At 37.1% G+C, this 13,862-nt stretch overlaps 1 protein-coding gene across 2 annotated transcripts in view; it reads right to left on the minus strand.

Annotated features, from left to right (window-relative positions):
- The window catches only part of CFTR (CF transmembrane conductance regulator), an 89,072-nt gene that overhangs the window by 30,727 nt on the left and 44,483 nt on the right, over window positions 1-13,862 (minus strand). For both annotated transcript variants that reach the window (XM_086739999.1, XM_086740000.1), the window contains 6 exons: window positions 12,797-12,883; window positions 11,188-11,920; window positions 9,930-10,058; window positions 6,930-6,967; window positions 5,462-5,715; window positions 4,342-4,421 (listed from right to left, as the gene is read on the minus strand). In XM_086739999.1, the coding sequence (XP_086596125.1) occupies window positions 4,342-4,421; window positions 5,462-5,715; window positions 6,930-6,967; window positions 9,930-10,058; window positions 11,188-11,920; window positions 12,797-12,883 (1,321 nt within the window). The remainder of the gene's footprint in view (window positions 1-4,341; window positions 4,422-5,461; window positions 5,716-6,929; window positions 6,968-9,929; window positions 10,059-11,187; window positions 11,921-12,796; window positions 12,884-13,862) is intronic.

Raw genomic sequence — 13,862 nt, forward strand, 5'->3', positions numbered from 1 at the left:
TGGTCTTTACTCTAGAAGCATCTTAAGCACTTATGCTGTTTTTGTCTCATACCTAAATCTAATGAAAATCAAGTATATCAGTGTACACAGAATAGCAAAGCTCTGCTTTGTATCAGGGTGTTACCATTCACACCAAACAACTACTTCAAACTGCAATCTTATCAGTCTAAAGCCACTGCAAATGGACATTTTGGACAAAATACTGAACATCACATTGAAACATCAGTGCAAATGACCAGTCAGCAAAGAAATAGATGGAAAGCAAAACTAATTTCACATTAGGAAGAAACTTGCAGTTGATGCTTTTGCTACTACATCCACATAAATTCAAGGAAAATCAGAAATCTGAGCAATGCAACAGCAGCATCAAAGTTTATGAAAAAAAATCACTGTAACAGCTGAACTAGTTAAAGATTTATTTAGCTGTTTATTTAGTTAGAGATTTATTTCTTTTAAAAGAATGGCAATACATGTGGGTTGTGCTTGTGCAGGCTGTATAGCACTGGTCTGTAGCAATGCAATAATGGATTTGTGTTTACTCATTATTTCACACTGCAGAATTTAGTACCTCTTGTATCTCTAATTGTTAAAAGTGAATGAGCTGTTCAATTGATATTGATCCAAGTTATACAGCTCACACATTACTTCAGATTACATAGTCACACAGGGACCGTTTCAAGTCCTGTTTCCATCACTTACTCAAATTTTGCAAAGGCCACCATGATGACTTTTGTTCTCACTGCTAGTCCAACAGTTATTTCACTGAAAAGTTGAACGTGAAAATTTGTGTAGTGATGACTGCAGCAGCCAATCTGGTTATCCAGTGGGGGTTTATCACTTAGGGAAAACCAGTCTTGACCATAGGTATACATGTCCAGTGAGTTCACTATGACCTTTTGAGTGTGACTATATGAAACCCTAGGGACAAGCAATATATGCTAGCAGCATCTCATATGAAGGATCTCCAAGAAATGATGACTCCACAGTAAGTACTGGTAGAAGACGGAGATGGATGTTTAAACTAGTGGTAATGCTATCGCAGTCATTAGCAGGCTACAATTCATACCCGAGATGTACAGAAGCAGGTCAGATGGCTGTCAGAGAGAACATCACAGATGCTATCTCTTGTTATTGATGTAAAGGTTAATACTGCTGCTTCTTTTACGGGCACCTGGCTATATCCCAGTGACTAGAGAGCAACCCTGGCCTCTTTCACCCTAAAGCCTCATTCATCCTGGATGAAAAGTCCTGCTCTCTAAAAGGGAAGAGCTCCTGATATGCCTAATGCCCATAAAAGTCCTAAGAAAAACTATGTTGTGACATCCACAGCTGCAATAGAGAAGGAGGCAGTGTCCCTAAACAAGGATTTAGCCAGAGTCATCTACCAGCTCATTCTCATAGAAGAGGGAGTAAGAATCAGCTCTAAAATTCAGTGTCAAATTCTTGGGAGAAGCTCTGAAGTCAGAAGGATGAACTTATGGAAATATAAACTGAAAGCTAGCCGACACCAAGTCTCCATCTCCACCAGACTCAGATTTAAGCATCCCGGTACGTTTAGAAGCTAACCTTTTCCGCAGATCTCTGCACCTGGGAAGGAATAACCACATGCACCAGAACAGGGTGGAGGCTGACCAAACAGCTTTGCAGAGAAGGTCTTTGGGGTCCTGGTGGACCATGAAGGCAGTAACACCCCCCTGCAGCAAGGGAGGCCAGCAGGGGCAGCACTGTCAGACAATCAAGGAAGGTGGTCCTTCCTCTCTCCTCAGCACCAGGGACACTGTTTCTGGAGTGGACTCTCCAGTACTAGAGAGATACAGACATACTGGACTGAGTCCAGTGAAAAGTCTTGAAGATTATAAAGGAACTGGAGTATCTCACATACAAGGACAGGCTGACAGAGCTGGGATTGTTTAGCCTTGAGAGAAGGCTTAGAGGGATCTTATCACTTTCTATAAGTAACTAATGGTATTTATTATATTTATATAAATTATAAATTTGTGATAGATGCAAATAATTTTCATAAATTCTATTTATATTTAAAAATATTTTATATTATATAAATATCACTAGGTATTTGGTGAACAGCAAATAAGCCTGAGCCAGATTCTTCTCAATGACACCCAGTGGAAAGTTAAGAGGCAATGGGCACAAGTTGAAATGCACAAAATTCCATTTATACATAAGAAAAAGCTTTTTCATTCTGGGGATGGTCAAACATTGGAGTGGGTTACTCAGAGAAGCTGTGGAGTCTCCACCCTTGGAGACAGCCAAAATCCAACATGGCCCTAAGCAACTTGCTCTAGCAGAACCTGCTTTGCAGAGGGGTTGGAGAGGTCCCAGACCCTAAGTCCAGAGGTCCCTTTCACATTCTGTGACTCTGCAATAATCAGCACAGAAGGAGAAAGTCATATGTATAACTTCTCTGTATCTTTCAGAGGAATCTGACTTTGTTCATTAGCAGAGTCCATGGAAGTTTGAAGCTGCCAAACAAGTCTGAATCTACGGAGGATCAGAATACACTTTTTATGAAGGGATGACTGGTAGAAAGCATTCAAGACAGTGGGTAGGTTAAATGATCTTCACCAGAAGAACCTGGAAAGACAGGGCAGTTTATCGTGTATGTCCAGGAACTTCTGTGGTTGAGATAGAGGAGACAGAAGTGAACCTATTGGACATTAGAGCATAGGTTAGCCTCTGAAAGGCATCAGAATGGAAAAGCCAAATCTAGGGATTTTCCTTGTTCTTGAAAACATGAAAAACTACTCAGTTTCTTGTAGAGAGCTTGAAACCCAGAGACAGACTAGCTAAAATAATTTTGGAATAACACCCCCATGGAAGATCCAAAATATCAGAAACAAAATGGCCACATCAGAAAAGATGACATTAATGATTCAGAGAAGGTCTCAATATCCATGTTTACTCATTCAGCAAATCTTCATGATGTCAGCAGGACATGAAGTAGAGCTATAATGTCCTTAAATCTCTTAACGTGGAGCTGAACTGGCCTCTCTAAAGTCATAAGCCAAGGTTATCAATCAATCCCTATATCAACAAAGATATAGGGAAGAGATTCAGTTTTTATTAGATCGTCCTGTTGGTAGGGACTGTAAGCAAACTCACAGATGGAGACAAGCAATCTGCACAGCAGAGTGTTTGGGTTGATTAAGTCAGGCCTGCATATCTCCTAAAAGGTAGAGAGGAATAGGAGGGCTGGGGAAGATTTGCTTTTATTTTTCAAATGTTCTGGGAACCAGCTCTATCTGAGGAAAAGCTGGCGTTGCAGCATTAGTGGTGGGACACTGATGAGGGGTGCTGGGATTCACACAGAGCCACAAAGTCTCAGAATAGGCAGGATGGGGAGCAAAGAAAGGCATCGTCCTTGAGAAATACTAGAATTGTCTCTATCTCTGTATTTCTTCAATGTTGCCTTCAGTGTGGAAGAACTGGAAGGTCATTCAAAACTCAACATTTTGCAATGCATAGACTTTCCCAGAAAGTATGCTGGAAACAAGCCTTTCCATCAAAAAATTAAAAAGTTTGCAATTCTACAACTTTTAGGGATGTAAAATTACTCTAAGGAGTAATCTAAAGCTCTCCTCCATCACAAATAGTTATCCAGTGCCTGACAGACTCAGCTTAAACTCCAGAAACTCAGGGGAAGCCACAAAGATGTGAAGGATGAAAGACAAAATTAGGCAGTCAAACTTGTGGGGGGGGGGGGGGGGGCGGGGAAAGAGCAGAACTGCCCAACTGAGAATTGAAAGCACATCATCATGGGTCAAACTGCTCAATAAGGCAGGCCTGACAGAGTTTCCATGGAAGATAAAAAAACAGAAAAACCAAGAATATATTCAACAAAAGAGAATTAAATTAAGGGTGATGCTAGCAAACTGGGAACAGAAGAAGCTAAGCATTTAAAATCATGAAAATGTCTGAATGTAATCAATAGATAGTATGAAATAAAAAAATATTGAGCCAAGATAACTGAAATAAACTAAGGAATGCTCTTTACACCTTTGAAGTTGAATGTGTGCAGCAGCAGGGATACTCATACTGTTGGGGTCTGCCAGGCAAAAATGTTTCTGAGCCTGAGTACTAAACGTGGTTTGCACAAACAATGGAGGTACACATATAGCCAAGTACTCATAAAAAAAAAGCAATGAAGTTGACTTAAAGATAAGCAGCTATGTAAACAGATATATAAACTGAAAAAAAAAAAGGAAGAGGAATTTAATACCATTTGTTATTTCTTCTTATTAATACAATTTCTTTTGCATGGTGTACGACTGAAGCCTTACAGTGCTGTAAGACAGCAAAATTTAGAACTTTTATTCTACAAACCTGAATGAAGTCAAATACTGTAAGTGGAAGTAAGTCATCCAGTACTGCTGTATCTTTTGAGAATCTGTTAAGCATACCACCTATGGATTAAGAAAAAAAAAAAAAAAAGAAAAAAATTAACACCCCAAAATTCCTACATTTATTAATTTAACAAAAAGTACAACTTTTTCTGAATACAAAATATGAAGGAGAAGTACAAGATTTTTTCTAGTATAAGTTTAGTGGAGCTACAGCTGCTTTCCCTGTGGAGGAATCTGGCTTGACAACTTCTGTTTCAGTGCTTGGAATCTCAGAAAAATATCAGAAAAAATGTAAAAAACCCAAAAAGACTTAATTAAACAGGTCAGAAGCAGAGGCACAAACCATAACATCTGTATCCCTTATGCAGAAAGCTCTGCTGATACACAGATAATTTGCACAGCAGCATTTGTATGAATTTGTACATCAGTTTCTTAGCTTCTGAGCAGAATTACTACATTAATCACCAGGTAACAGAATTAAGAATATAATGGGAAAATGAAGGAGAAACTTTATGTTGTATTCTCATTTACCAGTACCTCCTGTAATCCAGCACGCACCAGTGAGAAGGGTACGGGGTAGGAATTTCACATACAGTGGGAGATGGAACTTGCTACACCAGTTATATAACGAACGCTGTACCAACTCCAGAGCCAGATTTGTATATTCACGCCATTATTCACACTAACTGATGGTTTATGCCATTTTAGTAGGACTATTCATGAAATAAAGCACTATTTATCATCCACACCTGACTCCTTGTCACTCACCACATAGTTGACTGTGTCTTTTCTACTGCAGTTTTAGACAAAGTCTATTCATTAGAAATTATTCTAGTTTTATTGCCTCAAGCAGTTAACAGTTGATTTTCTCCAATTTACAAGGTGTTATTTCAGAATCAAAACTGACAACTGAAATATGTCACACTTAAAGTGCAATCGAGGTTCATTAAAAGATTCACAAATTACTTTATGTGGCAAACTTTTAACATTCAGCTTGAATGAAAATGTAAATGGAAAGGAACAGTATCCTGTAACAGACTGAAAAGTGTTTAACTGAAATGAAAGCCATAGGTGAGTCAATCAGTTCCCATCCCAGGTACCTGCTTTCCAAGAGTTGAATGTTGACATAGGTGCATGAAGAACTGCATGCACCATCTTTTGATGAAGAGTTTTAGACACTGTTATAAGTGTATGCACAAGAGGCAAACCTCTGAAGATCCCCATGGCAAGCAGGGTATCTGCCACTCCCACGTAGATATAAATGATGTAGTAGGTGCTAGTCTTAGTGATAATCACAGGAGGTTTGTCAGAGGTACTGTTTTCTGATTGTGTTGCATTTGCTTTGAAAGCTGTCCTGTGTGATGGAAGTTAAAAATAAATGCATTACTGGAAATTGCTTTTTTTTTCTCTTGTATTTTCTCTACTAAACAAATGGTACTGCAATGTTCACATGTTTTAAAACTATGCTAATGGCTAATAATACGTATTTCCAGACATTTTAAAAATATTGTCCTGCATGTACGAAATATAAATTATGAACTACCCCATGTTCCACTGAGGCAAAGTTACTCTGTGTGTGTTCATGGGTAAAGGCAATAAATGGCACTCATCTCCCCAGATACCTTTGCATCAGCATTTGTAGTAATTTCTGAAATAAGTTACAATTGTGCAATGAAGGGTTTTTACCAAGATGGAAATTAAGCCATTGGTATATAACTATGACTCCTCTAACATTTTTCTCCAAACTACTGTGAAAATGTACGGCTTTGGTAGTCTCTTACAAATCTACTGCCTGTTTAATCATTGACAAAACTAGCCTAATCAAGGAAAACACACCCACTTCTTTTAACCAGAAAAAAAAAATAGTTTTAAGTGTTGAAAAAAATTATTATTTTGGCAGCAAAACTCTTCAGATGTACTATAAAAATCAAAAGCCTTAGTGACCTATTTTAAGGGGGAATCAACATAAATCCCTCCTCCTCCAGATCATACCTAAGTCACCATATGCTTTCTGTACTCAAACATACAGACAGGATGAAAACAGGGATCAAAAGTGTTAAGGTTAACCCAGGAAAAGCCATACTCAGTATGAGTACTGAGCCATGCTCAGTATGTTTTAACCTCCATCTGCCTGACCTTGCAACTTCTGGGAATATTTCAAAGGTGAGCACAGGAAATTGTACAAATGGGAGTCTTACAGAAACTGCACCCTTAAAACGTTCCTAAGAAAATGTCTCACCTGGCATCTCTGCAAGACAGTGGCAAACCACAGTGTATTCAGGATAATCAGGTCAGTGTATCTCTAGAGTGAGCTGACCCAGGAAAAGTCTTGTATATGTTATGTACTCAATAACAAGGCACAGACCATTTGATTGTTAGTACTTGAAGAAGGAGCAGCTTAAGATATCACCTACATGAGGTATTTAGATCAACCATCTATGAACTATTTTGTTGAATATAAGATAGTACCTATCCACATAGACTTCTGGCAGAATTTCTTAATTATTTATAGCAAAAATCAATATAAAGGAGACCTCAATCTCTCAATAAATGATCACCACTACTTACTTTTTAAGAAACCATAACCCAGCAAGAGAAGCAGCTACCTGTGACCAAAGAAAACAGAGTCAATTTTTTGTCACATTATGTACTTTTTCTTACTTATCTTCTTTCACTGACTTTGTAATTGTTTGTAGAGAGAGCATTATAAATGGATGGAAGTCAAACGTCCCTGAATCAAAAACCTTGTCATATCTGCTCGTCTTTCCACAGAAACCATTTAATGCATCCCACCAGGAAAGCTACATTTAGACTTGTATTACAATCAGGCTCTCAAGTGCCTAAATATTCTTTTATTGTTTTTTACCATACTATTAACAAAGGCTTGCTAATGCATTCCTAATGACAAGGAACATTCACTGTATGCTTTAACATATTTTAAGTTTTAAAGATTAATATTTCTTGATGGCCTTAAAGAGTAAGTCTATCAATATCTTCAAAGTCAGCTATTCAAATATGAATGTCAAACCTTTAACACTGCTGTTTTTGCATTGTTGTTCTTGCTAGCTGATATCTGCATTTGATAATCTATTTGTCTGATATTGCTTGGCTGCTACTTTTATAGAATTCTCCAAATAATCTATTTTAATAGTTTTAAAATGTGAAATTAAATGCTTTTTATTGTGAGATGCTTCAATGCTCAACAGAGGCTTCCTCTAGAACACATTTTCTTGCCTCACTGAGACACTGGAGATCTTCACCTAGACCACCACTTTTCAATCTGCCCTATTTCTGCCTATGATCTGTTTTCTAAGGGTCTAAACACAGTTTCCAGCATGCTTTTCCCATATTTTTTTTTTATGGCACTGGTACAGGAATGTATTATGATAATACCTCAGCACGTAATTAAAGTCGTCTTCTTGGGAGCCACTAACTTTTACGGGTCTTACAGTAAATAACTCAAGCTTGACCATAATGCCCTGAATTTACACATTTGTAAGGATTAGGCAGCTTCTTTCATAATAATATTTTTACACCTCCCAGCAGAATTCTGTTCTGATCTTGACTCCTCCCGACAAAGGACCATCTTTTTTTTTCAGCTGAGAAGATGAAGGCAGACAATACTGTGACAGAATAACTTCATGAAGCCTTTCTACATGTTTCCATTCAATTGCTACTCTTCCCATTCAGCAACCCTAGTCTCTGGGTATTAAATCTAGGAAATACAGTTTTGAGCCACTTAAGTGAACTACACACACACACACACTCTCGCCCCTGCAAGCCTAGGAAGAATGCACAAACAATGGCCTATTTATGGGGATCTCTGTGGACTCACCTTGAGACCTACAGTACAAAACAATCCATTCTAAATCTAAAATAGCATCTCCAGCACTTCCATTATAGTCCCTTCCAGCTCTGAAGGGTGTCAAAACTCCACTTTTTACTTGTCACTGCTCTCTCAGTTCAGCACTTGGAAGTTCATCGCTAGCCTCTCTTCATTGTTTAAGGTCAGAAGGGTACAAACTCTTAGCACCAGCCACATACCACTTGGCATGGCATTTCATCCCATGCACAGAGGTTTGCTAAAGTTTATATAGTCTGTGCTATGACTGAATATCTTCCAGCCCATCAATTTATTAATAGGCTTTTACGTAAGCAATAGTCACACTGGAAAGTTTAACTTAGATGAATATGTTCTTTGTCATAAGATTTATTCTTCAATTAGAAGATGAGGCTTTTGAATTATTTTTAAAAGTTTTAGTCTAATTTGAAAGCAAAAATTTGTAATTAAGGTTAGAAATGTATGCTGAATATAGGGGAATAAACCTCAAAGTTAAATTTTCCTTTTCCCCTACAACTCATATTCAGTCATTTACTGGTACCATGAAAATAAAACTTACATGATAAGAACAGCTACACAGCTAAATACTGTCTTGCTTCTGGAGGTGGTTCAAAAATTTGGGATCTCCAACTAGATCCAAGCTCCAGGCTTTATCCTTGGTCTAAGCTCCAGGCTTATTCCTGGTCCAAAAGAACTAATTTAAATCACTTGCAACATAACATTAGTGTAAATTCAGGATGCTATAATCAATAGTATCCTTTTCCAGATTTGGTAACACTAGAAGTTTGAATGCCACCACAGAACTGCTAAAAACCTTTCACTGACACAATTAGCCAGAAACTAGTCCTATATTCCCAATGGATTCTTCTCTTCTTTCAGTTCATGTTGAAAAATGCCAAGAGAAATTGGTACCGTATTTTATAAGTTAACATATGAATACAGTCTCATTAATCTCCCAGTTTTCTCTCTGAAACATGTTCCTTCCCTCAGAAAAACACTGGATTTAGGATATTAATTGTAAAAAAGGACACTATGAGATTCTGTATATATGCTAAAAGTCTTTCCCAAATTGGGAGACAAGACAAAAAGCAGGCAATTTCTGTTACAAGAAAAATAGTCAGACTTGCATGATCAGGCAGATGTTCTTCAGCACTTTTTCTGACAGCATTTTCAACTGTACTTGGAAAAAAAATCTTCTTGCATGCTGCAGGAATACTCCATCCACCTTTAAATGCCACCACAGTCATTCAGCTCTCTGCCTTACCCACCACTTTTCTGTCACTAGGAGCAAAGCTACTAATTCATCTTTGAAAGCAATTCTCCAGAATTTATGTGCTCATCAAAAAAATTCCAGTAATTATTGCTGTTAATCCCTCAAAGCTCTGCAAAGATATATTTTAATGGAAAATGGAAGATTATTCACCTGTGAACAAGAGACCTGCATAGGGTAACAATTCTTATTTATGGTACCACATAGCAGAAAATAACCCGAGATAATTTGAGAAGGTGGGCCTTCTGCTGCCATGCACTAATGACTTTCTCTGGTGAGAAATGCTCATCTAAACAGTAGAAAAGTAATTGCAATATCATTTAACAGCAGTTGCCAATAAGCGATACATACATGAGCTAATGTCTTGATGCTTTATCCATTTACCCTTTTATCACAAGCAACACAGTTGGGCAAACATCATTTGCAGTAACATGACATCAAGCACAGATTTTCTTACCTCAAATAAGAAGACAGTCACACACAAAATTAGAACAAAAATCAAGTTTTTGTGGATGGTAACATATCTGAAATAGGTATTCCATGTGGTAACAGTACCCATGCCTTCAGCATCGTCAGTAAAGCATTCCTGTCAAATAATTGATAAGACCATAGTCAGAATGATAATAATATCTATACATGAGAATTTCTGACACATGGGTGCTGTCATTCCTTCTGCTAACTCACTCCAAATAATTAAAGTGGCTGATAACGGCTGGAGAGGAAGGTACTGACTGGTTAAGTCATCTTTGATATAATAATACAGTTTAGAAATTATTTGAAATTTTCAGACAACAGTGAAATAAACAACCAAGATTTGTCCAGCACTACTAGAAGCCCAGAAATGATTAATCAATAGCTATTTTCTTTCAATTGAGATTATTATTGTGCTACTAGAGTAAATTTGTAAATACTCTGAGAGGGTTTTTTCCTGCTAAAATCGATACAGCGCAAGAAAAAAAACCAGGGAGTGCTTCAGCAAATTCTAAGTTTAAATATTTCTTGTAGTTTTTTTTTCTACCTAAGAAACTACTTTAGAAAATTTTCCTATCCTGTGAAAATCATCTGTCTGTTTTGAAAATGAAAGTAGGTCATAAAGACCTACTGATAGCGATCAGAAAAAGGAGGTATTTTGGTCCAGTTCTTGGTATACAACTCAACCTCAATTGCATAATTTCCAGCACATCCATAAAAACAGAGTAAAATCCAGATTACTCCTCTGTTTATTATCTGGATCAGAAAATAAGAGCTAAGCAGCCTCACAAATTTGTCAAATTTGATCAAATTTCAGTTTGAAAAACTGTGCTAGTACTTCACATGTGTTTTATTTCTCCCATAAGCCTTAACGTTTCAAATGTTAATTTTACATAAATGTTTTAAAACAATGGTTTTCCATATTATAACTTCAAATTTCATTTTAGTGTAAGTAATCTTAAAGATAGATTAAAGTGCAGGAGATTAAAATCCTGTATCAAAATCCTCTACAGATAGCATTCAAAAACTACAAGAAATCAGGCAAAATAAATTTTTGAGGATTTCAACAGTTTCCAGATGATATTTGAGTTTTTTAAAAAAAACCCACAGATATTGCAAAAAGATATTCCCCAGAGAAGTACTGCCTTAGGAATGACATAGTCAGGTAGAAAAATATATAAGGAGTATATTGCACTAAACTATCACCATATCGGAAACCAAGAAGAATATAAATCAACACACACCTTCAAATCCTCTTCATTGATTTCATCAGTTATGTCCAAGACACTGTCTCGAGACAAGCGTCTGGTGTAGATATCGATCTCAGAAGATAGGTTTGTCTGAGGCACCATAGACATTTTCCGAAATGTTGTACTTCCCTTTTTGGAAAAGTTTGGTCCGTAGTTCACAGAGGTGCCCGTCATCAGGTCTAACACAGATTGCCTCCTCCGACCTTGCAGCATATGGTCAGTGTTTAGCATGTTACTCCGAAGTAGACCTACATCTCCCTGTTCCAAGTCAGGTACCAGCGAAAGCCTCCTTTCTAGTGGGTCACTATGGACATCTTCTGTTCCATTGACCTGCATCCCATTCTTCTGCACTACTGAGAACTTCCTACTTACATTAAGTGGGTTAATAATTACAGAGTTCTTCCTTTTGTCATTAAAATCTGATGTTTGTTTAAAAGACTGCTTCTTTATTTCATTTCGTGATCCCATGCCTTCTCCTTCAATAGAAAATCGGCGGAGAGTCTCAGTTAGAATTGAATTTCTTCTCTCTGCACTGAACTGATCAAAAGAATCAAATCCCATCAGTTCTGAGCTGAAGTCTGGCCGTTGACCCTGAAGTTCAGAAAATGTTCCATAGAAATAGCAGCTCCCTTCATGTAAAATTAATATTTTGTCAGCAATCTTTAAATGCTCCAGTTTTGAAGTAACCAAGATCCTAGTTTTATTTGCCATCAACTTGCACACACAGCTATAAAATAAGAAAGTGTCAAAAATTAGATTTTTTTCTTTATGATTAAATGTTGCTTTTATCCCTTTCACTTTCAATCCATTTGCTTTTACCTGCACCTCTCCCAGTATGAGCAGTCTTGGGTGGTCCCTCAAACTACACTGGAGGTGGTAAGGCTGAGATGTGCAAAGAGTGAATACTTTATCTCAGGAGCCAAAAAAGAGGGAAAATTTAATGATTTTCAGGTCAATCCATAAAGCACAGTTCAACATGAAAAAGAAATATTTCTTTTCATCTTAGGGTTACTTAGATCTTTGCTACCAAACTTAAAAATATTATCTCAATTTCAAAACTCCAAACTCATCGTGACTGAAAAGCTCATGGACGACAGTGTGTGTCCTTACTGTTTTGAGCTATACCACCAGGACAAGATAAAGGTTTCTGTCTTCGGCCAACCTGCTGCCAATCTCTCGGTCAGTGGGCACTTTCAGGTGACCAGGCTTTCAGTGATCAGAAAAACAAGACAAAATATAGCTTTTTGTAAAAATTTATACTTACAAAGCAGGTGTTTTAAACGTAAAGCCCTTCTGGTACACAGCTACATCAGATATAAAGCCATGCACTCTGGTAGTAACGGACTATAGCAGGCTCAATACATTGAGATGGAAGAGGGAGCAGTAATGCTCACACTGGCCCAGGCTTATTCCCAAGCACAATACACTGTCTTACTGCTAACACAAAATACTCACTCACAAAAATCTCTAAAAAGAAACATCCCCAAAAGGTATAACTTTGATCACTTCAGTATTTTTGTACGGTTATTAAATTTCTATTCTTGGTTTTACTTTGTGCTGCTTGGTGGGATTCGTAAATACAGTCTATCAAAACATACGGTACCTTTCAAATATCTCTTTTTCTGTAAAAATGTCTAAATGTCCAAAAGGAGAATCCATGAGATACAAATCCGCATCTTTGTACACTGCTCTGAACAGAGAAAATGGAAATGACATTAGCTTTCACTAGTCTTATAAATTTACACAAATACAATTTTTTTTAAGTGCCTTTATAGTTTTGTCTCAAAACCTCGTAATCAATAGACTTTTCTACAGCATCAATATGGAGCTGAAACCATTCAATAAAGCCTTTCCTTGCTGCAGACCACATTACAAACTAACTTTTTCCATTAATTTCTGTGCAATCAAAGGAAGCTATACAGATGTGTTTTACATAGGTTACTCTATAAAGATCTGTTTGTGGCCTGAACCTGACAGACACCATCACTGTACAATGACCATTTAAATGGGAATTTAGCACCTACTGTAATGTCTACTGGTGCCTGAGCGAACATTACATACATGTAAATAAGTGTGAGAAAAGACTTAGGCCTCAGCGCTTAGTTTTAAAAGTAATTTGAAATAGCTGGTGAGCAAAGATTGAGTATTACTGAGCCACGATCTTGCAAACATTATCTAAAATGGAACTGCACAATATTTGGAGTTCAGGACATGAAAATCTATTTGTAGCATCAGGACCTTAAGCTGTATGTGCCTGGACATGGCTCACTGAGATCTAAACCTGTGGTTAAGAAGGGGTTTTTTAAAAATCAATTTTAATAGAAGTTCAAAAAGACCCCTTGCCTTCCTCTGTTAGTATGAAAAACATGATGTGATATGAATCAGGGTATAATTAGTAAAGAAAATTTGCACAGCTGCATTTTGGTACTTTTTAAAGTACTCTAAAAATTAGTTTTAAAATAATTACGTTAAACAATGTGAAAATATTTAACTACCAGGAGAAAAAGCCCTCAATAATTGTATATTATGTTAATAAACCAAGTAACTTTATTGAAAAATCCTGTCACAGTGCATTTCACTGACCATACACTATGAAGTAGTGGCTGCACAACAACAAAAAGTTCATATTGCTTTTGGCGCTTTCATCAGCAAAAAGTTTGCAGGTTTTT

The sequence above is a fragment of the Chlamydotis macqueenii genome, chromosome 1 (genome assembly GCF_036417535.1).
Source record: "Chlamydotis macqueenii isolate bChlMac1 chromosome 1, bChlMac1.mat, whole genome shotgun sequence".
In the NCBI taxonomy this organism is placed as follows: domain Eukaryota; kingdom Metazoa; phylum Chordata; class Aves; order Otidiformes; family Otididae; genus Chlamydotis; species Chlamydotis macqueenii.